Source organism: Sus scrofa, chromosome 11 (genome assembly GCF_054392235.1).
Source record: "Sus scrofa isolate SSC_HxYL_T2T_F1_AM1 chromosome 11, Sscrofa_HxYL_maternal_Yorkshire_Landrace_v2.0, whole genome shotgun sequence".
NCBI classification, from domain to species: Eukaryota; Metazoa; Chordata; class Mammalia; order Artiodactyla; family Suidae; genus Sus; species Sus scrofa.
In genome coordinates this window covers 4,510,928-4,535,408 of record NC_139393.1, presented here as the reverse complement: position 1 = coordinate 4,535,408, position 24,481 = coordinate 4,510,928, and the positions used below count along the sequence as shown (strand labels likewise).

The window sequence follows — 24,481 nt, the reverse complement described above, 5'->3', positions numbered from 1 at the left end:
CAGCCACAGCAATGCGGGATCCAAGCCTCACCTGCAACCTACACCATAGCTCATAGCAACGAAGGATCCTTAACCCACTGAGCGAGGTCCGGAATCAAACCTGCAGCAGCATGGATGCTAGTTGGGTTTGTTAACCACTGAGCCACGAAGGGAACTCCAAAAATTAAAAAACATTTTTTGGCTGTGGTGTACGGCCTCAGTTCCTGTGGCATATGGGATCCAAGCTGCGTCTACAACCTACACCACAGGTCACGGCAATGCTGGATCCTTAACCCATTGAGTGAGGCCAGGGATTGAACCCGCAACCATGTGGTTCCTAGTCAGATTCGTTAACCACTGAGCCACGACAGGAACTCCCCTCTTTTGTTTTTTTTAATGATCGTTAGCTTCTTTCACTGTCAAATTTTCAGACTTCTTCACATATTCTAGATATTAGTGCTTTGTCAGAAATGAATTTTGCCAACAGTTTCTACCAGTCTGTATCTTGTCATATTGTATTTTCATGGAGTCTCTCAGAGAGCAAAAGTTTTCACTTTTAATGTCACCCAGTTTATAGGTTTTTCCTTTTATAGTTCATCCTTTTGGTGCCATGTCAAAAAAACTCTGCTTAGCTCTAGAGTCCAAAGATTTTCCTGTATGCGTTTTTCTAAATGTCTTATATTTTACACTTAATTTCATGATCCATTTTCAGTTAGTTTTTATGTGCAGTGGCAGGTTTATATTGTTTATAATTATTTTGCCCATGGACGTTTAGTTATTTCATTACCATTTGATGAAAGGCTATTCTTCTCCCAAGGTTTCTTTTATAACCTTTGTCAAAAATAAGTTGGGTAAATAATAAAGAAATGGAAAATGCAAACAGACCTATAACAATTAATACATTGGATCAGTAGACAAAAACTTCCCAACAAACAACAAACATGAAAATTCCCAACAAAGAAAAGCTCAAGCCTAGATGGCTTCACTGGTAAATCCTACTTAAAATTTGAAGAATTTGGGGGAGTTCCCGTCGTGGCACAGTGGTTAATGAATCAGACTAGGAACCATGAGGTTGTAGGTTCAATCCTTGACCTTGCTCAGTGAGTTGAGGATCCGGTGTTGCCGTGAGCTGTGGTGTAGGTTGCGGACACGGCTTGGATCCCATGTGGCTGTGGCTGTGGTGTAGGCCGGTGTCTACAGCTCTGATTTGACCCCTAGCCTGGGAACCTCCATATGTCACAGGAGCGGCCCTAGAAAAGGCAAAAAGACCAAAAATAAATAAATAAATAAATAAATAAAGAATTTACACCAGTTCTCTTCACACTCATCCAGAAAATTGAAGAGAAAGGAATACTCCCAAAGTCATTTTATGAGACCAGCATTGCTCTAAAACCAAAGTCAAAGGCACTACAAGAAAATAAAACTACTGGAGTTCCCTGGTATCACAGTGGGTTAAGGATCTGGCATTGTTACTGCTGTGGCTTGGGTTCGATCCCTGACCAAGGAACTTTGGCATGCTGTGGGCACAACCAAAAAAATAAAGAAAGAGAAAAGAAAACTGCTGACCCATATCCCTGATGAATATTGATGCAAAAAATCCTCAATGAAATACTAGCAACTTGAATTCAGCAGTACATTAAAAGGAATTTACACATCTGAGCACCTAAGGACACAATCAACAGAGTAAAAAACCTACAGAACAGGAGAAAATATTTGCAAATTATATGTCTGCTAAGAAGCTAATATCCAGAATGTGTGAAGAACTTCTACAACTCAATAACAACAAAAAAAACCACAAATAGCCTGATTTTAAGATGGGCAAAGAACTTAAATAGACATTTCTCTGAAGATGATATACGAATGGCTAACAGACATATAAAAATGTTCAACACCACTAATCATTAGAGAAATGTAAGTCAAAACGACAATTAGATACCACCTCAGATTCATTAGGATGGTTACAACGAAAATAAAAAACCACCCAAACAGAAAATAACAAAGGTTGGTGAGGCTGTGGAGAAGTCAGAACTCCCTGCACTGTGGGTGACAGTGCACAATGGTGTAGCTGCTGTGGAAAACAGAAAGACAATTCCTCCTGAGGTCAAACAGTGATCCTGGGATCCAGCAATCCCACCTCTGAGTCTGCAGCCGAAAGAACCGAAAGCAGGACCTTGAAGAGACACTTAACACCTATTCACAGCAGCATTGTTCCCAACAGCCCAGAGGTCGAGGCATCCCACGTGTCCGAGAGGGACGAAGGATAAACAAATCGTGGTACCTGCATACAGTGGAGTCTTATTCAGCCTTTAAAAGGAAGGAAATTCTGATTCCTGCTGTCACATGCATGACCTTTGAGGGCACTGTAGCAGGTGAAAAAAGCCACTCACAAAAGGACAAAGACAGTGTGATTCTACTCTTACGAAATATCTAATGTAGTCAAATCTGTAGAGTCCAAGTAGAACGGGGGTTGCCGGGGTCGAGGACGGGGGGGCGTGGGGTTTTGTTCAGTGCCTGTAGGTTCCGTTTTGCGTTTTGCGTAATGAAAAAGCTCTGGAGCTTGACTGTGCGACAGTGTGAATAAACACGACTGAAATGTCCACTTTCAGGTGGTTAGCCTGGTGAATTTTATCTTACATATTTCTTACCCAAACTAGAAATAAAGTAAAATCAGTTGGGTGTATTTTTATAGCTCTTTTCTAGGTTCTGTAATCTGACCTGTTGATCCATGTCTGCTCCTCTGCTAATACCCCACTGTCTTAAATTCTGTAGCACATATATCAGGTAGGGTGATTTTTCCCACTTAATTTTTTAACTGTCTTTTTTTTTTTTTTTTTTTTTGTCTTTTGTCTTTTGTCTTTTTAGGGCCGTACCTGCGGCATATAGAGGTTCCCAGGCTAGGGGTCTTAATGGAAGCTGTAGCCACCAGCCTACACCACAGCCACATCAACGCTAGATCCGAGCCACGTCTGCAACCTGCACCACAGCTCACGGGAACCTGCAACCTCTTGGTTCGTAGTCGGATTTGTTTCTGCTGTGCCACGACGGGAACTCCTTAACTGTCGTTTATTCTAGGCCCTTTGCCTTTTCATGTTCCTTTTAAAATGAGCCCATCTATCTTACCACTTCTTGGCCTTTTGGCTAATTAAGATCAAGAGTTGTATCTGCTCTTATCAGTTTAGAAAAAGCCTATCGCTGTCTCTGAAAGCCTTGCGAGGTTTTCGTAGGAATTGCATTAAGCCTATGGCTTGAGGAGCATTGTTGTCTTCTCTGTATTGAGGCTTCCAGTCCCTGCACACAGGATGCCTCTTCGTTTACTTGTCTTTTATTTTTCTTTCATTAGCATTTTTATAGTTTTCTGTTTCAGATACTGTGCTTGCTTTGTTAGATTATATCTGAGTATTTCATTTTCTTTGGAGCAAGTAAGTGGCATGGTGGTTTTACCTTCGGTGTCCACTCGTCCGTTGCTGGCACATAGGAATGTGATCGACGTTTGCGTAGCGTTCTGGATCCCTTAACCTACTGGAGCTCACTTCTTAGTCATAAGAAGTCAGTTTAGTCCATTTGTTTTGTCTTTTATTCATTGAGATTTTCTCTGTAAACAGTCAGGGCATCTATGAAAAGAAACTGCCTCGTTTCTTCCCTAGTTATCCGTAGGAGCTTTCTTTCTTTCTCTTGACTTTTTGCACTGACGAGAACTTCCCGTCCTAGGCTGCAGGACGAGTGAGAGGGCATGTCCTCATTTGTCCCTAGTCTTGGCGGAAGAGCGTCTCGTTTCTCCTCACTTGGTAGGAGGTTAGCTGTGGGGTTTGTGGACGCCCCCCAGCAAGTGGGGGACCTTCCCTCTGTTCCTGGAATCCTGAGGGTTTCCATCGTGAATGGCCATTGGATTCTGTCAGATGCCTTTTCTGTTTGATGCTATAAACGTGAATTTTATTCTTAGCTTGTTGATATGTGGGTTACATTAAATGATTTTCAAATATTGGACCAGCTTTCTGTCTCTGAAATAAAATCTGCTTGGTTGCGGTGTGTCATTCTTTTTATACATTGGTAGATTTGATTTGCCAGTATCTTGTTGAGGGTTTTGCTAGTACTCTTCCTGCACTTTTGGCAGTCCAATAACAAGCAGAGTAAACAAGATTCCTTTTTGAAGGAATTTAAAAAATGCTTAATGACTTCGGTTCCATTTTTCATAAATAATACTCTATTTGGGAAAATTTTGAGGAGATTGGCAAGCCAGCCACACCTGGAAAATTTTTCTACCAACTCACCAAATCTGAGTTAGCTCTGGCTAGACTGTGGCTTTCCCACTTTTAAATATATTTAGTTGTATTGTTCCCACCATATATTTAAAGAGTAAAACGTAACTTTTATAAACAGCTATTCATCAGCTGTACATCATCTGCTTAGGGATTCTGTCTGAGCGTGTCTCTTTTTCTATTTGAAGGTCACCAAGCTGTGGTTACTTGTACTGTACTTGCATTTTTGGAGATGCCTGGCATTACTGAGTTTGAAAGACAGATTTTATATTATGTTGAAAAGCTAAATTGTATGTTTTGAAGAAATAACATGAGCAAGTAAATTTTAAAAGTGTTTATATACTGTACTTTCTCATTCTTTTTCTCATGTCATCAGATAGGGTTTTGCCGATGTGTAAAGGCAGTCAAGCTTAAGTGGTTGAACTAAACGGTCCATTTAATTTTATTTAATGCTTTGTTATTGTTCTTTCTGCACCGCGTTTCAGTGACATACAGTGAAATGCCCTTGCGCAGTGATGCATTGTTTCAGTAAAGAATGCTGCAGAACTGTGAAGAAACGACTTTGACTATGGCTTTAGGAAATCACAACACCCCAAACTAGTAACATCTACGGTCGGCCCATCAAAAGAGTTTTCGGAAACATCTTGCTAAGTTCGGGGCTACTTAGAGAAGCTGTCCAAATGTCACACATGTGTGCCAGTCACGGGTGGTATTTCAAATGCGGGGCATACAATTCGCATCACGTCTAGTACTATCTGGTACTAAACTGCTGATCCTGACAAACGGGACTAGATTTGAAGTATCTGTGTCTTTCAACAACTTGGGTGTATGGGGCCTAGTTTTGGCACGTAGGGGTGATTCTTGACTTTATTCCTCTAAAAATATACTTAATTATAAACTCATTTTATTACCATCTGATTGTTTGTATAGGATTATGTTTTAACCAATTAAGCTACAAGATACTTCTGGGTATGAGCTGCATTTTACAAATAGATTTTGTCGATAATTCCATCTCATTCTCGGAAGGATTCGAGGCGTAGTTTTTTTTTTTGTTTTTTTTTTTTTTAGTCAAATTGATTTACAATTTATTTTAAAATGACTTCCAGGAGTTCCCGTCATGGCGCAGTGGTTAACAAATCCGACTAGGAACCATGAGGTTGCGGGTTCGATCCCTGCCCTTGCTCAGTGGGTTAACGATCCGGCGTTGCCGTGAGCTGTGGTGTAGGTCGCAGACGCGGCTTGGATCCCGCGTTGCTGTGGCTCTGGCATAGGCCGGAGGCGACAGCTCCGATTGGACCCCTAGCCTGGGAACCTCCATATGCCGCGGGAGCGGCCCAAGAAATAGCAACAACAACAACAACAACAACAACAACAACAAAAGACAAAAAAAAAAAAAAATGACTTCCATAGGTGAAATTACTAAGCAGTATTTAAAGATAACATGTAATTACTGTACTATTTTTGAGTTCAAACAGTTTGAGTAATCAAGGGAGACTTCATGGAGGTGAGGCTTCGAGTACACCTTGAAGAATACATGGGATTAGGAAGTAACTGAAAGATATGTATTCATTCTATAAGTATTTACTGTATAGTTATGCCGTTCTGGTACTACCAGAATCACTGACTGATACCATTAATACACCTATTAATCAGGTACATCTATCTGAGATGATAAAATACTCTCTCATTATACAAATAGGGAAATAATGTGTAACCATTTGGATGAGTAATTGTAGCAAATTATCAACATAAAGACAAAGCCAAAACCAAAAAAAAAAAAAAAGTTTCCATTGTTTAGAAATTACTCTTCATGTGAAACAGTTTTCTAGATTTTCTTGTAAAAAATATTATGATTTGCCATACATTTCCCATATTTGACTATTCTTTTTAAGTTCTTTATAAATGTATTATTTTTAGTAAAATATCTACCACTAATCTCCAATTTAGTGTTGTTGTTTAGTTTACCTATTACCACAGTTGTTAAATTCCAAGTTATTTTATACTAACTTTTCAGACATCAGTAAGTCATAGATTATACTTTGGAATAGTTTTTTTTTTTTCTTCTTCCCAATAATGAGAGCTGAGGAAAGAAGCCAGTTATTCATGAGGCATTAATTGAGAGAATACACAGGGTTATAGCTTAGTCTGCGAGTCAAACTAATGTGGCATCAAATTCCAGTTCTGGAGAGTTCCTGTTGTGGGTCAGTGGGTTAAGAACCCTACTAGTATCCATGAGGATGCGGGTTTGATCCCTGGCCTCACTCAGTGGGTTGAGGATCCAGCATTGCCCTGAGCTGTGATGTGACTCAGATTGCCCATTGCTGTGGCTGTGATGTAGGACTGGAGCTGCAGCTCTGACTCAACCCTTAGCCTGGGATCTTCCACATGCCACAGGTAGGGCCCTAAAAAGAAAAACAAAAAAAATCCAGAACTGGAACTTGAATACCTGTAGACAAGTTAATCTCAAGAGGCCTCAAATCTCTCTTCTATTAAATGGAGAATATTGTGCTAATTCACAGGATGATTGTAAAGATTAAAGTCAATATGTATGTAAACTAATTAACAATGTCTGGCATATACTATATCCTCAGTAAATGATAAGTAAATGTTATCGAGGCATAGTTTTGAAGTTATGCTGTAGTCTGCATGTGTGGTTAAATCACAGAAATAGCACTTACTTGATGCTATCAATATGCTAAGCACCTCGATAACCATTTTTATGTATTGCCTTATTTAAAACTTGCAAATCACGTGAGAGACAGGCTTAGAGAGGTTACATCAGCCGTCTCGCATCACTGCAGTGAGAGCAGGGGAGCGAGGGAGCGAGGGGACTGGGATTCAAACCCAGGTATCCCTGACTGTGAATCGCATGCACGGAAAGATGACCTCTCAGAGTTGAAGGGATGGAATTGGGAAAAATATCTTCAAAATCCCCAGTTATGAAATGTGGTAAAGGATTTTTTTTTTTTTTTTTTTTTTAAGGGCTGCAGTCGCAGCATATGGAAGTTCCCAGGTTAGGGGTCAAATCAGAGATGCAGCTGCTGGCCTGTGCCACAGCCGCAGCCACACCAGATCCGAGCCACATCTACGACCCTCACCACAGCTCCCGGCCACGCCAGGCCCTTGACCCACTGAGCGAGGCCAGGAACTGAACCCACTTTCTCCATGAATACTACTCGGGCTCATTACCACTGAGCCACAACTGGAACGCCACATCAGTATTGTTTTAACATCAGTAACGTGACATCTGAAATTCATAATTTATGAAAGAATGATTTCCTGGCCCCTCTGCTTATTCCCTGATAGTTGTGCCCGCTGAGGCGCACGTCCCGTGCCCCTTTAAAGGATATGCGGGAATGTTTCGGCAGCACTAATACGATGGTTCCCTCGGCTTCCTTCTCTTTCAGCTCTGGTTCGCCTTTGTTAATGGATTTTCGGGGCAGATTTTATTTGAACGTTGGTGCATCAGCTTGTACAACGTGGTAAGCACCTCCCGTCTCTCCTTGGGCATGCAGACGGCCCTGTTTGTGCCCGGGATGGGTCTCTGAGTCCATGCTCTGTGTCCCTGGCAGGCAGCACACACACATCTTTAGGGCCTGTGTCGCTGCCACGCATCCTGCAGGAGCCCAAACTCCCCACTTGTGTTTTCAATCATAGCAGATCATTCTAGAATGATTACATGACATTTCTACCCAGTGTATCTTGATAATGTATTTGAAATTTCTTTAACTCTGTGCCTGTCCAGTGTTTTCACATTTTAAAGCCAAGTAAAAATTGTTGAAGTTTACCTAAACCCATTCCATTAATTACATATAATTCAGATTTATTTATCTTTGTATCTCTGTGTGTGTACATGTGTTTGTAGGTAACTCCAGGTCCTTTTAGCCTCCTGGTAGAAAATTTGTGCTTGTGGAAATATAACACACTGTGTTTGTACTAAACGGTGAATTTTTATGTCAAGCCTATATAGTAAATAATGTTTTCCATTTTAATGGTATTTTCTAACAGTAGATAATCCCTTACCATTACTTGAATTATTCTGAATTCATAAACCAGATACGAATTAAACAGTAAGGCTGACTGGCTTGTGAGCCACATCGCCTTTTCATTTTTGTTTTGTTTTATTTTTTGTTGTATTATTACTCCACTTAAGGCTTAGATGTTAGAAAACCTAGTATAAAAATTGGCTTCCTTGCAAGTATATCATTACCTCTCCTCTGCATTATCACAATCACAGTATACTCTGCATGCTCTGAGCCCTAACTCCTAAAATTCTGTCTTCTAGGAGTTTAAATTCTAAAACAGACAGCAGAGACAGAAGTTGCTTCCGGATAGAAGTCTTTGGGTGCCCACTAATAGGGAAATGTCTGGTGCTGTGGATATTTGCAGTTGCGTGTGTGCCAATGGCTAGGTGTATTTGGCGAGAGCACTACACCAGTGAAGCCGAGCTCCTACCTAGAGTTGTCTCTGCCTGGCTCATGGTCACAGAGGACACTACAGATAAACTTTCTTTAGAATTTCATTAGAGTCAGAAGTAGGGAGCAGAAGGGTTTCTCCTCTGTGTTAGAAAAATCGCCATGAATGCAAAAGCCGCAGATAGTGGTCCACGGAATCTTATTTTTTTAATAAAGGAAAACATGGATGCTGGCATTTTTACAAGCAGCCAGTGGATCTACATCTATGTGTTATGGACATATTGAGGATAATATGACAGTTATGGACAATTGAGGATAAAGTGGGATGAGATACTTAACGAAATCGCCATTGACTTACTCAGTCACATCCCGTTACAAGTATATTTTACAGATGAAAGAATGAGGCCCAGGACATTCCAAATAGTTAGTGGCAATACCAGAGATAGACTCTGTCTGCTAATTTGATGACTGTTCCCAGCCCCGCATGAGCTCCAGGAATCCCCACTGCTTTCTGGTGATTCTTTCCTTAGCTTTGGGTTGACTTTTCTCCCAAACACCCACAGACAAATCCTCAGCCAAAGGTTCGAGGGGGCTCTATGCAAATTTCCAGAAACACAGTCTATATTTCTCTGTGTCTGCACCTCTTTTTCTCTCTCTCCGTCTCTCAGTAAGTTTGCTCTTCTCTGACTCTCTGTCTGGCAATTATCCAGCTGTCCTGGCCTACTGACCTCCAACCTCTGTATTTCAATTCAGTGAGTTAGCTGGGCTTTCCTTTGAGCCCATCTTCCTTGACTGTGGCCTAGAAATAAGCCTGCTCTCTGGGATGCAGCAGTGAGCAGCCTGGTGTCTAATGCCTGAAAACCACTGTTGTATATGTTGTTTTCTGACACTATATTTTTTTTTTTTCCTGGCAGGAAGGTAATTCCTATATCAGTTAGTCATGTATAGCAGAGATAATATATGATGTCTAGAAGTAGTATGACAACTCATTTAAACAAAATGAAGCAGTCATCAACAGAAAATTAACTGTGTTTCAGCATCCAATAAAAGATATCAGGCATAGAAAGAAGTAGGACTGTAAGATCCACAAAAAGTCAAAAATAAATCAATAAGACCAGGTTCAGAGGTTATAAGGATGATGGAATTAGTAGATAAAGACCTTGTAAACATGTTCTAGGATATAAAGGAAAACATGAATATAATGAGGAGGAAAACGGAAGATATAGAAAAGAACCAAGTAGAACTTTATGATGAAAAATACAATCGCTGAAATGAACATTCTTCTGGATGGTATTAAAAATACATTAGAAACTTTGGGGGAAAAGATCACTAAATATGAAGATATTTGCAGCAACATAGATGCTGCTAGAGATTATCATACTAACTGAAGTGAGAAAGAGAAAGACAGATACCATATGATATTACCTATGTGTGAAATCTAGAATATTGCACAGATGAACCTGTCTACAGAACATAAACAGACTCTCAGACGTAGAGAACAGAGTGTGGTCACCAAAGGGGAGGGAGTGGGATGGACTAGGAATTTGGGGTTAGTGGATGCAAACTATTACATTTAGAATGGATAAACAGTAAGATCCTACAGTACAGCACAGGAAACTCTATCCGGTCTCCTGGGATAGACCATGATGGAAAAGAATATAAACAAACATGTATGTATAGCTGTGTCACTTTGCTGTACAGCAGAAATTGGCACAATGTTGTAAATCAGCTATACTTTCAAAAAAAAAAAAAAGGCATAGCAGTAGAGAAGCACAGAGAGAAAAACAGAAAAAGTTAATAGAGCCTCATTTTATTCTAGGACAGTATTAAGCCTTCTGATTTTCATAAACTTAAAGTTTCAAAAGAAAAAGGTAAAAATAATATTTGAAGAAATGATGATGAAAACTATGGACTCCCAGATCTAAGAATCTCAACAAATTCTAGGAAGAATAAACCTAAAGAAAAACACAGAAATGTTCTTTATAACCAAAATCCTGAAAATCAGTGACCAAGAGAATGATCTTTAAATTAACCAGTTAAAAAACAAACACTATACACAGAAGATAAATATATGAATATAAGTAAATTGCTCATTGGAAACCATGCAGGGTAGAGGGCAATGGAATATCTTTAAAGATCTGAAAGACAAAAAGAAAAAAAAAAATCCTTTAACCCCAAATTGTATACCCAGCAAAAATGTCTTTTGAAAATTGTGGTGAAATAAAAACTAATTCAAACCAAGAAGTCAGAAAATTCATCACCAGAAGGCCTGTAGTACTTGTAATGTTAGAGGAAGCTTTTCAGGCAAAAGAAAAAGTCTACCAGAAAGAAATTTGGATCTATCCAGAGAAATGTAAAGCAACAGAAATGTTAATTATGTGGGCATTTATAAGAGAACCTGGAGTTCCTGTCGTGGCTCAGTGGTTAATGCATCTGACTAGGAACCATGAAGTTGCAGGTGCAATCCCTGGCCTCACTTGGGTTAAGGATCTGGCGTTGTGGTGTAGGTTGCAGACGCAGCTCGGAACCCGCGTTGCTGTGGTTGTGGCGTAGGCCAGTGGCTACAGCTCTGATTAGACCCCTAGCCTGGGAACCTCCATATGCTGCGTGTGCAGCCCTAAAAAGCAAAAAAAAAAAAAAAAAAGAAAAGAAAGAAAAAAAAGAAAAGAATGAACTTACCCCCCCCCGACCCCAGCCCATTTTCAATCATGTTAATAGATATTTGGCTCTTTAAATTAAACTATTAATATATTGTATGGTTTATAACTATACCACAATATAGATGGCTAACTATAGGTATTTATATTTATGTAGAAAACTACAGAAAAATGAATAAAAGGGAGGAATCAGAATATATTATTTTAATTCTGCGATACATTGCACGTGTGTATAGTAAACTGTAAAGAACAACAGCAACAAAAAAAAACCCAAACAGAACAGATATAACTAATAAACCAATAGTGGGAATAAAATAAAATGTTTAAAAGTACTCAGTTAGTCCAGAAGTCAACAAATAAGCTAAAGAGGAAGAACAAATGCAGCAAATAATAACAAATAAGATGGTAGAATTATGTATTTATTTATTTCTTCTTTTTTAGGGTGCACCTGCAGCATATGGAAGTTCCCAGCCTAGGGGTCACATTGGAGCTGAAGCTGCAGCTGCCAGCCTACGCCACAGCCATTCGATCAGTGAATTCTACCTTGTTAATAGATTGAAAAGGAGGAGCCATATAGTCATCACAATAATGCAATAAATACACTTGTGAAAATTCATCACTTTTTTTTTTTTGTCTTTTTAGGGTCACACTCACAGCGTATCGAAGTTCCCAGGCTAGGGGTGGAATCAGGACTGTAGCCATCAGCCTACACCACAGCCATAGCAGCGCTGGATCCGAGCCGCATCTGTGACCTACACCACAGCTCACAGCAATGCCAGATCCTTAACCCACTGAGAGAGACTGAGGATTGAACCTGCGTCCTCATGGACACTAGTCAGATTCGTCTCTGCTAAGCCACAACGGGAACTCCTTATCATCTGTTCTTTTTTTTTTTTTTTCTCATCATCTGTGCTTGATGAGCATTTAGAAATCATTTTTATGAAAAATGTATAGCTAACATCATACCAAATGGCAAAACAGCGGGTTTCCCTAAGGTCAAGAACCCAACAAGAATGTGTATTCCTACCATTGCTCTTCAACATTGTAAGTTCTTGGCCAGTAGAAGACCCTGTGTCCCCGAGGCCACCCCCCGCCCCCGGCAAATTGGCAGATTGGAAAAGAAGTAAAGCTTTCTTTAGTTGTTGTCAACATTGTGTACAAAATTCTAAGGATCTAACGAGATCCTATGTTGTGTGGGGTTGTTATCACAATGGCCCCCAGTTTGTTCATGCCGCTCTAATCCGCACCTTTCGATGTCTATACCCACCCTGGCTCTGGGTTTGGCCATGGGATTTTTTTGGCCCGTGAAACAATAGCAAACCTAAGAAAAGCAGAGATGTGAAAAATGCTGTCTCGTTGAAGCATTCCCCCGCTTGCTGCTCTTTGTGAAACTCCCCAGTTAAACAGCCACAGACATGGAAACCTCCTGGAGCAGAAATAGGCAGAAATAGGTCATTTAGGGTGCAGTTTTCCAAGAAGTCTTTGACAAAACTGGTCAGTGGATATGGTTCACGCATTTCCGTCTTCCTGCTCCTTCTCTCACTGTCTCTCCCTTTCCCCGCCTCTCCTGCTTTCTCCTTCCTTTCCTTCTCTGTTTCTGCGCTTTTATCATCACATCATGCCTTCTGCTCCAGGGTCTCCTCCTTGACACCTCTGGAGCTCTTTAAAAGCTCTTTCTTTTCATGTGGTTCCTGGCGTAACGGTTGTTCAATAAATATTAAAATAATAAATGAATAGGAAACATCTCTGTTTCTGATGATAAGTATCATCAGATAAAGAACTCTTGTACGTTAAAAAAAATTTAATCTAACATTTCCTTAACAGTATTTACCAAGTGCCTACTATGTGCCAAATCCTGGCAAGTGAATTAGCTTATAAAACAACTGCTTCTCGTGAGGGATATAGATGCTATTATTGCTGTAGTTGTTGACCACTGTAACAATACTGGTTACGATAGTAAATATGCCTATCATTTAAGTACACAGAACTCAATTTATTGTATGCTTATTGAAATCAGGAAAATAAAATTTATCTATTTGATGCTAAAAAAGCAATGTTTCTATGGTTATAAGGTGCTGAATCCAAAGACTGGATCGATTCGAAAAATTGTCATGATTTGATCTTTTCAATCGATGTGACTCAACAATTCCTTCTTTGTCAATGGCTTTTGTTTTTAAATAAGTTTACAGCTTACCAGGAGTTTGCTAAATTAGTTTTGTGAACTCTTCACCCAGTTTCCCCCACAATGATATCTTCGTTAACTTGGAATTCCATTATCAAAGGCAGGAGAATGATGTCAGCACACTGTTAACTCAGATACAGGCTGAAAGCTCTTTTTCACAGGCTGTTGTTTCTCATGCAGATTTTCACGTCACTGCCCACTATCACTCTGGGAATCTTTGAACAGTGTTGCAGTCAGGAGAGCCTGCTTAGGTATCCACAACTGTACACCATTTCTCAGACAGGTGATATTTTCAACATAAAGGTAAGCCGAAGGTTTATTGCAGTTCTTTCCGCTCAGCTTCCCTCCAAAGGTTCCTTTGGTCTCTTCCCTTTCTGGCGCTTTAGGGAGAATAATTTAGAAAGCGTAAGGCAGGGCGTCCCCTGGTGGACTAGTGGTTAAGGTCCGGTCTTGTCACCGCTGTGGCTCTGGTCACTGCCGTGGTGCTGATTCGATCCCTGGCCCAAGAATTCCCGTGCGCCGCTGGAGCGGCCACAAAACAAAACAGAAAACACAAGGAACACAGCCCCATGCTGTCTTTTTATGGTATGAATCCTAAGGTTTTTCCAATTTGGCATTAGCTTTGACTTTGAATGAATTTCTTACATTCTTTCCTAAAAACTGCTTTACTCCAGGAGATTTGAGTCACAGGCCAGGTATTTGTTTTCCACATCCATTTCTCCGTCACCCTTTATCTGTAAGTCTTCCTGGCTCACGTGAAAATGACTGGTATGTTTCCCATCGAAGGAACAAAGACTTGTTTTTGTTATTCTCTCATCTCCTCACCCTTGTTTGACTGATCCGAGAGATGTTTGTATTCTTGAGATTTTCTTTTAGAAAACTATACAGGCATTCCTTGTTTTACTGCATTTTGCAGATACCGTTTTTTTTTTTTACAAATCGAAGGTTTGTGGCAACCCTGCATTGTCAGATGATGGTTAGCAGTTTAATTAAAGTGTGTACCTTGGTTTTTTACACATAATGTGGTTGCAGACTTAATGGCTGCAGTATAGGGCAAACATAACTCTTAGGTGCTGGGAAACCAGAAGTTCATGTGACTTGCTTTATTGCAGAGGTCTAGAACCAAACCCGCAGTATCTCTGAGGCTTGCCTGTATATGGTCTATTAAAAATTATTTTGTCCAGGGTCCGGGTGTAGATATAAAGGTGCGGAATGTATCATATAATACATGGTATTAAATTGTATTTAAAGTACCTCAAGGATTGAAAGCATTGCTGTTATTTCTTCTAAAAATTGCTCCTAGTTCTATTTTCCTGGATCGTTTCAGCCTTTACAGTTTTTATAAGAAATGTACTATGTTTGAGTCCTACGCATTTATACTTAATAAATTTCTTTTTCAAATACTATTAGCCTTTAATTTCATAGTAAGTTCTTTTAAAAGTAGAATACATCAGTTCCTGTCGTGGTGCAGCGGAAACGAATCCTACTAGGAACCATGAGGTTGCAGGTTCGATCCCTGACCTCGCTCAGTGGGTTAAGGATCTGGCGTTGCTGTGGCTGTGGTGGAGGCCGGCAGCTGCAGCTTTGATTGGACCCCTAGCCTGGGAACCTCCATATGCTATGGGTATGGCCCTCAAAAGACAAAAGACAAAAAAAAAAAAAAAAAAAAAAAAGAAAAAAGAAAAAAGAAAAGAAAAAAGGGGAATACAGAAATGGTATTTTTCAGTGTCTGGGAAAACATTTTAGCTTTGTAACTTGATAATGTCACATATTTTTAGATTTAGACCAAAATACTGTCTGGACTTTCTTGCTTTGTTTTCTCCTTAGGTGCTCTGGATTCAGTGTATAAATGCTTTCGTCCATTCCTTCATTCTCTTCTGGTTGCCCACAAAAATGCTGAAGCATGGTAATAGCTTCATTGTTTCAAATATTTGTCAAAGAGCATGCTATTCGCATTAGGGTCAGTGTGTGTGTGTCTACAGAAAGAATTAAAAACCTCAACAAGAAGATTAAGAAAAAAAATATTCACACACCTAAATCTAATAATATACTCTGGTTAACAGTAGTTTGAACATTTAACAAATGGCCTCTGACCTGTATGAATTGAGAATTAGTGCTTTTATTGTTAAATTTTTTTTTTTTTTTTGTCTTTTTGCCATTTCTTTGGGCCGCTCCCGAGGCATATGGAGGTTCCCAGGCTAGGGGTCGAATCAGAGCTGTAGCCACCGGCCTACGCCAGAGCCACAGCAACGCGGGATCCGAGCCGCGTCTGCGACCTACACCACAGCTCACGGCAACACCAGATTGTTAACCCACTGGGCAAGGGCAGGGATCGAACCCGCAACCTCATGGTTCCTAGTTGGATTCGTTAACCACTGCGCCACGACGGGAACTCCTATTGTTAATTTTTAATAAATGTTTGAGTCAAGGGGCCTGATAGAAAGCACAGCTGTTCTGATAGGTCATAGATTCTCTCTGTAGTGAGTCTGAAATTTATCTTTATTGTTTTCATGTCTCCAAGGTCATGCTTCAAGTTAAACTCTTATACAAATCTAAGATTATATGGAAATTGAACCTTGGATTTTGGGATTGGACAGTCCCCTTTGACTGTCAGCCAATCTTCCAAATCACATTATATGTGAAGTTTTGTTTTTGTTTCCGTTTTGTTTGTTTTACCAAACTGGCTTATGGGTGAAACATCCTGAAGTAGGAGGTGGATGTATGAAGCATGTTCAGTGTGTGGTGAGCTCCCAGCCACACATTAAGGTGTGAAATATAATTATTTTCCTTTAACCAGATTTAATTTTTGCTGAGTATTACTAACAACGTGTCCTAATCTCGGACATTTTTAAAATCGAGTTTTGGTTGCCTGTGTTTTATGTTCATTTGTATTTAAAAGAGTAACCCTGGCATTATATTGCTAAAAACCTTCCTTGTTAAAAAAAAAAAAAGGTAAAACTTGCAAATGATGACAATGTTTACAGCAAAGTCAGATGGAGACAGAGAGTTGGTTCTACTTCCAGGAAGGCAGAGTGAGGCACTGCTCCCCACCCAGAAAGACCAAGCTGGTCAAACTGCAAAAACACATCTCTTTAACTCCCCTGGAAATTATCCAACAGACGAATGAAGAAACATTTATTCATCAACCTATTAAAACTCAGTAAGAACATCAGGAGTCTTGGGTTTGACCTTGACCTGCTCTCTCCCTGCCCCCATCCTAGGTGGGGCTGGCTGGAAGGCAGCTAGTGTTGCAGGGATGCGGGAGATGGGGGGCCTCGAACACTGCCCATGGGGATGCAGCTGCTGCGGGAAGCAGTCTGGCATTGCCGTCAGTGCTTCAGCAGAGTTACCCTGTGATCCAGGAATCCTAGGTATATACTCAAGAGAAATTAAAATCTATGTCTGCACAAAAGCTTGTAAACCATGTTCTCGTATAGCAGTTTCCAAACGCATCTGTACACTAGAATCACCAGGAGACTTTTTAAAATTCCGAAGCCAGGGCCACACCCCAGGTCAGCTGAGTCACAAGCACTGTGGGGAGGCCACAGGCATTGGTGGTTGATGGATTTCTTCTGCAGGCTCCCACGTGCAGAAAAGTTTGTGAATCACAACTCTAGCACAAGTGCTCAAGAAAAGAAGCAGCTTTCAGTACTTTAAAAATGGGGGCATTTAAAAAAGGATTTTTTTTTTTTTGTATAGTTTCTCTCTTTTTTTTTTTTTTTCTTTTCCCACTGTACAGCAAGGGGGTCAGGTTGTCCTTACATGTATACATTACAATTACATTTTTCCCCCCACCCTTTCTTCTGTTGCAACATGAGTATCTAGACAAAGTTCTCAATGCTATTCAGCAGGATCTCCTTGTAAATCTATTCTAGGTTGTGTCTGATAAGCCCAAGCTCCCGATCCCTCCCACTCCCTCCCCCTTAAAAAAGGACTTTAATGTGTTTCATATTCTGTGGTGTTGTTGAAACTCAGCCTCTGTTCACTCCTGCCGAACAGAAAACACCGAGACCTGGAGTTTGGGGTGAGGTAGGAAGGAATAGCTTTATTGCTTTGCCAGGCACAGGGGGCCGGCAGAGGCGGGTGCCTCAAAACTGTGTCCTGCCCCGGAGGGGGCGGAGGGGGCAGTGTTCCAGGAGCAGGGTGTGTCAGCTTGTGGCCGTTTTTCTGATTGGTTGGTGATGAGGTCACTGGGTGTCAGCATCTTCAGCCTCTTGGTTCCCACCAGTCAGGGGTCTCTGAGCTTGTGGGCAGCTCACAGTTAACTTCTTCCACCCCGTGGGGGCTCCAGTATCTGCAAACACCTCAGAGGACACGGCTCAGAATACGGTTTGTAGTCTTTGAGGAGGAACTGAAGGTCCTTGACTTTGTCGAAGGGCTAAACTCTTACTATTTTGTCTTGCTTGACTGTCTTCCTTTCTCTCTGCGTTTTCTCACGTCTCTGATTGAATTCATTCTTTGGCTAAAGCTCTTCTACCAGCAAAAGGCCAGGGGAAGAATGGAGGGAGGCCCCACGAGGTCCTGCTCGCTTGGAGTAGTAGTAATGCTATTTCTGGTGATTGGCAGCTGGGGGGAATGTTGTATTCTAAAAGGCCATTTAGCAGTTATTTGGAACTTGGGTGCCTTTCCCTCTTATTTTGCTTACACCCATGTCACTGACCTACTCGGAGGCGCTGCTTTTTAACCTCTTGGACTCTCAGACAGTGAGGTGTTTGGGTGCAAGCTGCAGCTGAGGATCTGCAGTGGCCGTGGTAGGAAAGGCTCTCCCCGAGGGGGGTAGGGGTGCGGGTTGGGGAGTGAGGGTGGGGTACAGGGGAGAGTCAAGACCTGGGCCTGAGATGCTTCCAGAAGGGCTTGGAAGGGTTTTGGTGCCACAGAAGCCAATCTGCGGGGAGGCTGTTTACAATTTGCATCTGTGTAAATCAGGGACTGATTAAATGTATGATTAACTGCTTCTTACCAAATAATCTTAAATGAGGAATGTAAGGTAACTCAGCCCCAAAGTTTTATTGCATGTCATGTATCAATTATGACCGCACCAGAATATGACACGCTGTCTCATTATGATTTTATTTTGCATTTTTCTGATGACTGATGACACAGAGCCTCCCTTCCTAGGGCTGTTTTATACCTTCTTCGGGGAACTTTATTTTCAATCACTTGGTCCCTTTTTAAATTGAATTATCCTTGTGGAATTGCAAGTGTTCTTTCTGGACAAAAGTCCTTTGTTGTGTAAAAATTGTAATCCCCACTCCCCAATCTGTGGCTCGAGTATAATTTTGTTAATACTATTTGAATCACAAGTTTTAAAGTTTAAGTCCAACTTATCAAACATTTTCATGATCTGTGCTTTTCTTTTTGTCCTAAGAAATCTTTGCCTATCCAAAGTTGCAAAGACTTAATGCTATTTTCTTTCAGAAGTTTTCTGTTCTTAGGTTCTATGTTTAGTTTTCTGATCTATTTTGAGTCAGTTTTTGTTGTGGTTGACGTTTATTTATTTATTTATTTATTTATTGCATATGGATGTCCAATTGCTCCAGTATTTTTTATTGAAAAGATTATGCTTTTCCCATAGAATTACCCTGGCAACTTTGTGAAATAGATCAGTTGAAGTCATATGTACGGATCTGTATCTAGAATCTCTGTTCTGTCTCACTGATCTGTACATCTCTTCTTAGGGCCTATTGTTTAGATTACTGTACTTTTTATTTCAGTCTTTCACCATGTAGTATATCTACTCTGAAGAAGTTTTAGCAGAGTTCCTGTTGTGGCTCATTGGTTAACGAATCCAACTAGGAACCATGAGGTTGCAGGTTCTATCCCTGGCCTTGCTGAGTGGGTTGAGGATCTGGTGTTGCCTTGAGCTGTGGTGTAGGTCGCAAACGCAGCTTGGATCCCGTGTTGCTGTGGCTGTGGGGTAGGCCGGCTGCTACAGATCTGATTAGACCTCTAGCCTGGGAACCTCCATATGCCCTGGGTGTGGCTCTAGAAAAAGACAAAAAAAAAAAAAGTTTTGGCAATCCTAAGTCCTTTGAATTTTAATGTAAATTTTAAGATCAGCTCTTCAAATTCTAATAAAACTGCTGGGATTTGGATTGGTGTTGCACTTAATCTGTAGATTAATTTGAGGAGAATTTGAGAATTGACGTTTTAGCATTATTGAGTCTTCAAGTCCTTGAATGTGGTATAGTTCTCCTATTATTTAAGTTGTTTTTTTTTTTTTTTTTGTCTGAGGCCAGGGATTGAGCCCACAACCTTGTGGTTCCTAGTCGGATTTGTTAACCACTGAGCCATGATGGGAACTCCAAGATGGTAGAATTTTTTTTTTTTTTTTCTTTTTAAGGCTGCACCATGGCATTTGGAGGTTTCCAGGTTAGGGGTCGACTTGGAGCTACAGCTGCCGGCCTACACCGTTATTTAAGTTTCTTTAATTTGTCTCAGGAATATTTTATAGTTTTTGATAGATAATCTCATTACATCTCATGTTAAATTTATCCCTCAATATTCAAGTCTTGGATATTCCTGTTAATGAAATTTTAAATTTTCATTTTCCAGTTTTCATTGTTATAATATTGAAATAAAGTTTTTATAATTACCTTATATCTTGTGACTTGCTGAACTCACTAATTCTATTAGCTTTTTTTTTTTTTTTTTTTGCTTTATTAGGATTTTTTCTTTATGCAACCATGTTGTCTGTGGGTAAAGAGAGGTTTACTCTTTCCTTTAGTTATTTGTTTTTATTGCATTAATGCAGAAACTGGGACCTACGGTACAATTTTAAGTAGAAGTGGAGAGCGGCATGTTTGCCTTTTTCCTAATCTTAGGAGGAAGGAATCCATCTTTTTACCATTAATTTTCATGTGCTTTTAGCATATGCACTACGGTGTGCATTATCATGTGGAAGCTTCTTCAGAGATTGTCGTCATCGTCCTGAGGAAATCGCCTTTTATTCTAGGTTGCTATGGATCCTTATCACAGATAGAGTTTGGGTTTGGTCACGTGTCTAATGCACCTGTCAAGGTGATCACGTATGTCTACTTTATTCTGCTAATACGATGAGCTCTACCCATTGGTCCTTGACTTGTCAGCAACTTCTTGGAATGAACCCCTGTTGATAATGATGTTACTATTATCCTTTTTACACATCGCTGGATTGATTTCTGGAGGGTTTTTGCGTCTATGCTCATGAGAGACCTTGGTCTGACTGGATGATATTCTCCGTCTGGGTTTTAGATCAGGATAATACTTGATGAGGCGATTTGGGTAGTGTTTCCTTCTTTGTGTAGGATTGATATTGTTTCTTTACAAATATTTGCTAGAATTTACTGATAAAGCCACCTGGGCCTTGAGTGTTCTTCACGGGAAGGTTTTTGAATATAAATTTAATGTCTTTACTATATTTAGGGTTATTCAGTCTTTAACATTTTTTTATTGAATTCGTTTTGTTGATTTGTATCTTCCAGAAACTTGTGATATTCCTCCACTTGTCACATTTATTGGCACACATGTGTTTATAATATTCCCTTATTATTGTGAGATCCGTATTACTGTCTGCTGATAGCTCCTCTGTCATGCCTTATATTGCGTAGTTTTGAATTCTCTTCATCATTGATTTCCTGCAGTTTGATTTTGATGTGTGCCTTGGTGTGGTTTTGTTTGCATTTGTCCTTCTTGAACATCAGGGTAGTTAGGTGTTTGCCAGCTCTATTGATAGTTTCAAAAGACCAGCTTTTGGCTTCATTGATTTTATATAGTTTCCATTTTTCTATTTGATTCATTTCTATATTTATTTCCCTCCCTTCTCTTTCATTGCAGTTTAATTAGCTTTTCTTTTCCAACTAGTTGACGTTGGAAGGTAGGTCATTGATTGTATAGCTTCTTCCTTTTTTAACATAAGAATTTAAAGCAAATGATATTCTTTCAAATTTTATTTGTCAAAAGACTTTGCCTTCATTTTGGAAAAAAATCCTTTTGCTGGGTATAGTATTCTAGATTGGTCATTCATTTTCTTCACCACTTAAAAAATGTTGATTCATTGTCTTGTTTGCATTATTCTGTTGAGAAGTCTATGATGTTTCTTGCATTTGTTTCTCCTTATGTAATATTATTTCTTTTTTTTTTTTTTTTTTTTTTTTTGGTCTTTTTGCTATTTCTTGGTCTTGGGCCGCTCCCGTGGCATATGGAGATTCCCAGGCTAGGGGTCCAATCGGAGCTGTAGCCACCGGCCTACACCAGAGCCACAGCAACGCGGGATCCAAGCCGCGTCTGCAACCTACACCACAGCTCACGGCAACGCCGGATCGTTAACCCACTGAGCAAGGGCAGGGACCGAACCCGCAACCTCATGGTTCCTAGTCGGATTCGTTAACCACTGCGCCACGACGGGAACTCCATCCTTATGTAATATTATTTCTATTTCTGTGATTTTAAGATTTTTCTCTTCATCACTGATTTTCAGCAATTTTATTTTGATGTGCTTTGGTATGGTTTGGTTTGAAATTATTCTTCTTGAGATGACTAGAGTTCTTGGGTTTGTTAATTTTTTTTCTTTTGTCTTTTTAGGGCCACACCTGCAGCATATGGAGGTTCTCAGGCTAGGGATTGAATTGGAGCTGTAACCGCTGGCCTACACCAAAGCCACAGCCACAGTGGATCTGAGCCGTATCCACAATCTACACCACAGCTCACAGCAACATCGGATCCCCAACTCACTAAGTGAGGCCAGGAATTGAACCTGTGTCCTCATGGATACTAGTCAAATTCATTTCTTCTGAGCCACAAGGGGAACTCCCGGGTTTGCTAATTTATAGTTTTCACTGAATTTGGAAAAACTTGCTCCTTATTTCTTTATATTTTTACTGTCTCCTCTTTCCTCCTCTTCTGGGGTCCCAACTACACATATGCTATATTCCTTGACATTTCCCCACACCTCTGTTCATTTGTCCTACCTTGGTTCTCTCTTTGGTTTCTTTTGCTGTGCCTTTAAGTTCACTGATTTTTTATTTAGCAGTATCTCTCTGCTGTTCATTGCAATTCACGGGACATTTTTCCTTTCTGTGTAAATATTTTTCATCTCCAGAAACTTTATTTAGTTCTTCATCTTTCATTTCTTTTCTCATGTTTTTCTTTCAAATCTTTGGATGTAATAACAAGATTTATAATAGTTATTTTAGAGGTTTTTTCCCCTGCTAATGCCAACATCTCTGCTGCTTTTGGGTTGGTGGCTATTGCCAGTTTCCCTCTGGTTATGGGTCAAATACTTTGCTTCTCCACATCATGTATTTGATAATGAGAGAGGAACGTTGTGAATTGCATGTTGCTGAATGCTTGTGTGTGTGTACATAAGTCCTTAGACTTGGTTTTGGCAGGCGGTTAAGTTCTCTGTGGATCAGTTTTATCTCTTGATTTCTCTTCTTTTAAAAATTGAGTCTAGGGTATCTTTTACTCCCAGGCTAATTTAGTTCCTCTACTAAGTTTACCCCTTCCTTGGCTCTCTACTGACTGCTTCGTATATTGAACGAGGTTTCCTCACTTTGGTCCTGGGCGTTGGAGCCATTCCGAGCTCCATGTTAGATCTGCCGGTCGGGGGCTTGTAGTTCTGGGGTGGTTTGATGGTCCAGGGAAGCTGCTCTTTGCTGGCCCTGTGGCATTTCTCAGCGTACATATGCAGAATGGCATTTAGCCAGAGACGCATGAGGACCCCTACGTGAATTTCTGAATCTCACTCTCTGCATAGTCTCTGCATTTCCAGTGTTTGCTTCACAAATTCCAGCCACCTTGGCCTCTCTAAAGTCCTGTCTCTGTCTCATCGACTCCGCAGCCGTGTTGACCTGGCTTTGGGCTCTTGGTCCCTGCACAGCTGTCCAGCCTTACACCAGGTGTGAGCCGAGGGCAGTGGTAGGGCCCCCTCACCTTTCAGTCTTCTCTCTCAGGCAGTACTGTTCTCTGCTGCTCTTTACTCAGCATCTGGAAAACATTATTTCATATGTTTTGTTCAATTTCCTAATTGGTTATGGCAAGAGGGAAAGTCCTGTTTCTTCCCCATGAATGAAAGCAGAAGTCCTGGCCATGCTAATTTTTGGTCACTTGATCTTGTCATGTACTAAGGAACTTGAGTGAAAGTCTTCTACTACTGATATATTTGTTTCTCTTTTTATCTCTTATAATCTATGCTTTAGAAATGTTTATTATTTGCTGCACCAGTACTCTTAATATTTCATATTGTACCATTTGGCCTTATAAAGTACCCTTCTTGTGTAATTCTTTCTGGTTTCAATTTCGTCTTGACTAATGTTAATATCATGTCTCCTGCTTTTAATTTGTATTTTCCTTGCCCTTTATTTTTCCAATATTATGCATTATTTTTTTAGGTGTGTTGCTTGGGTACAGTGTAAGATGGAGTTTTGTTTTGAGATACAATCTGAAGCTCATTTAAAAAAGTGTTTTGTTTGTGATCTCTCCCTTGACTTTGCATTTCCCGTTTTGATGTATTTTTCTAACCTTTAATTATGTGATTGGCTTTCTTTGGCCTTTTTGTGTTGTGTTGTTTTCTGATATTCATCAGAGTTTGAATTTTTGTTATCAGTTTATGTAAACAGTTCTCTCTCTCTTTGGACAAATCCATTTGTCTCTGAGGATGATAGGATTATCCCACTTCCTTCCCTTCCATCTCCCTTCCCTTTCCTGTATCGGCATCGCATCACACGACCTTGACCTTGCACGCGGTCTCCCTTGACCCTGTTAAATACACCTCTGATTCCATTACTTGATTCCTTAGTGTTGAGTGTTCTTCATTGACCCCCCTTGTTGTAGACGACACTGTCTGCACATCCACCTACCTCCTATCTGTTTCACCCACTCCCCCCTCTTATACCAGTTGCATCTTTGCTGCATGTCTTGGCACAGAGTAATTACAATCAGGTCGCTCATTCTGACATCGCATTTATTTTTGTCTTTCTGGTTTTCATGCTGCAGTTCAGTACACCAAATGCT

The 24,481-nt window shown here is 40.3% G+C and overlaps 1 protein-coding gene across 27 annotated transcripts in view; it reads left to right on the top strand.

Annotated features, from left to right (window-relative positions):
- Positions 1-24,481, top strand: part of LOC100625134 (phospholipid-transporting ATPase IB) — a 163,028-nt gene that overhangs the window by 110,623 nt on the left and 27,924 nt on the right. For 18 of the 27 annotated variants that reach the window (XR_014818979.1, XR_014818976.1, XR_014818977.1 and 15 more), the window contains 3 exons: positions 7,643-7,717; positions 13,670-13,792; positions 15,317-15,395. The exons of 3 other annotated variants lie outside the window; for them this stretch is intronic. Coding sequence is in view for 13 of the 24 variants with exons in the window: in XM_084981264.1 (XP_084837390.1) it covers positions 7,643-7,717; positions 13,670-13,792; positions 15,317-15,395 (277 nt within the window). In the remaining 11 variants the exon portion in view is untranslated. The remainder of the gene's footprint in view (positions 1-7,642; positions 7,718-13,669; positions 13,793-15,316; positions 15,396-24,481) is intronic. 6 more of the 27 variants (XR_014818980.1, XR_014818981.1, XR_014818985.1 and 3 more) reach the window with 1 other exon arrangement.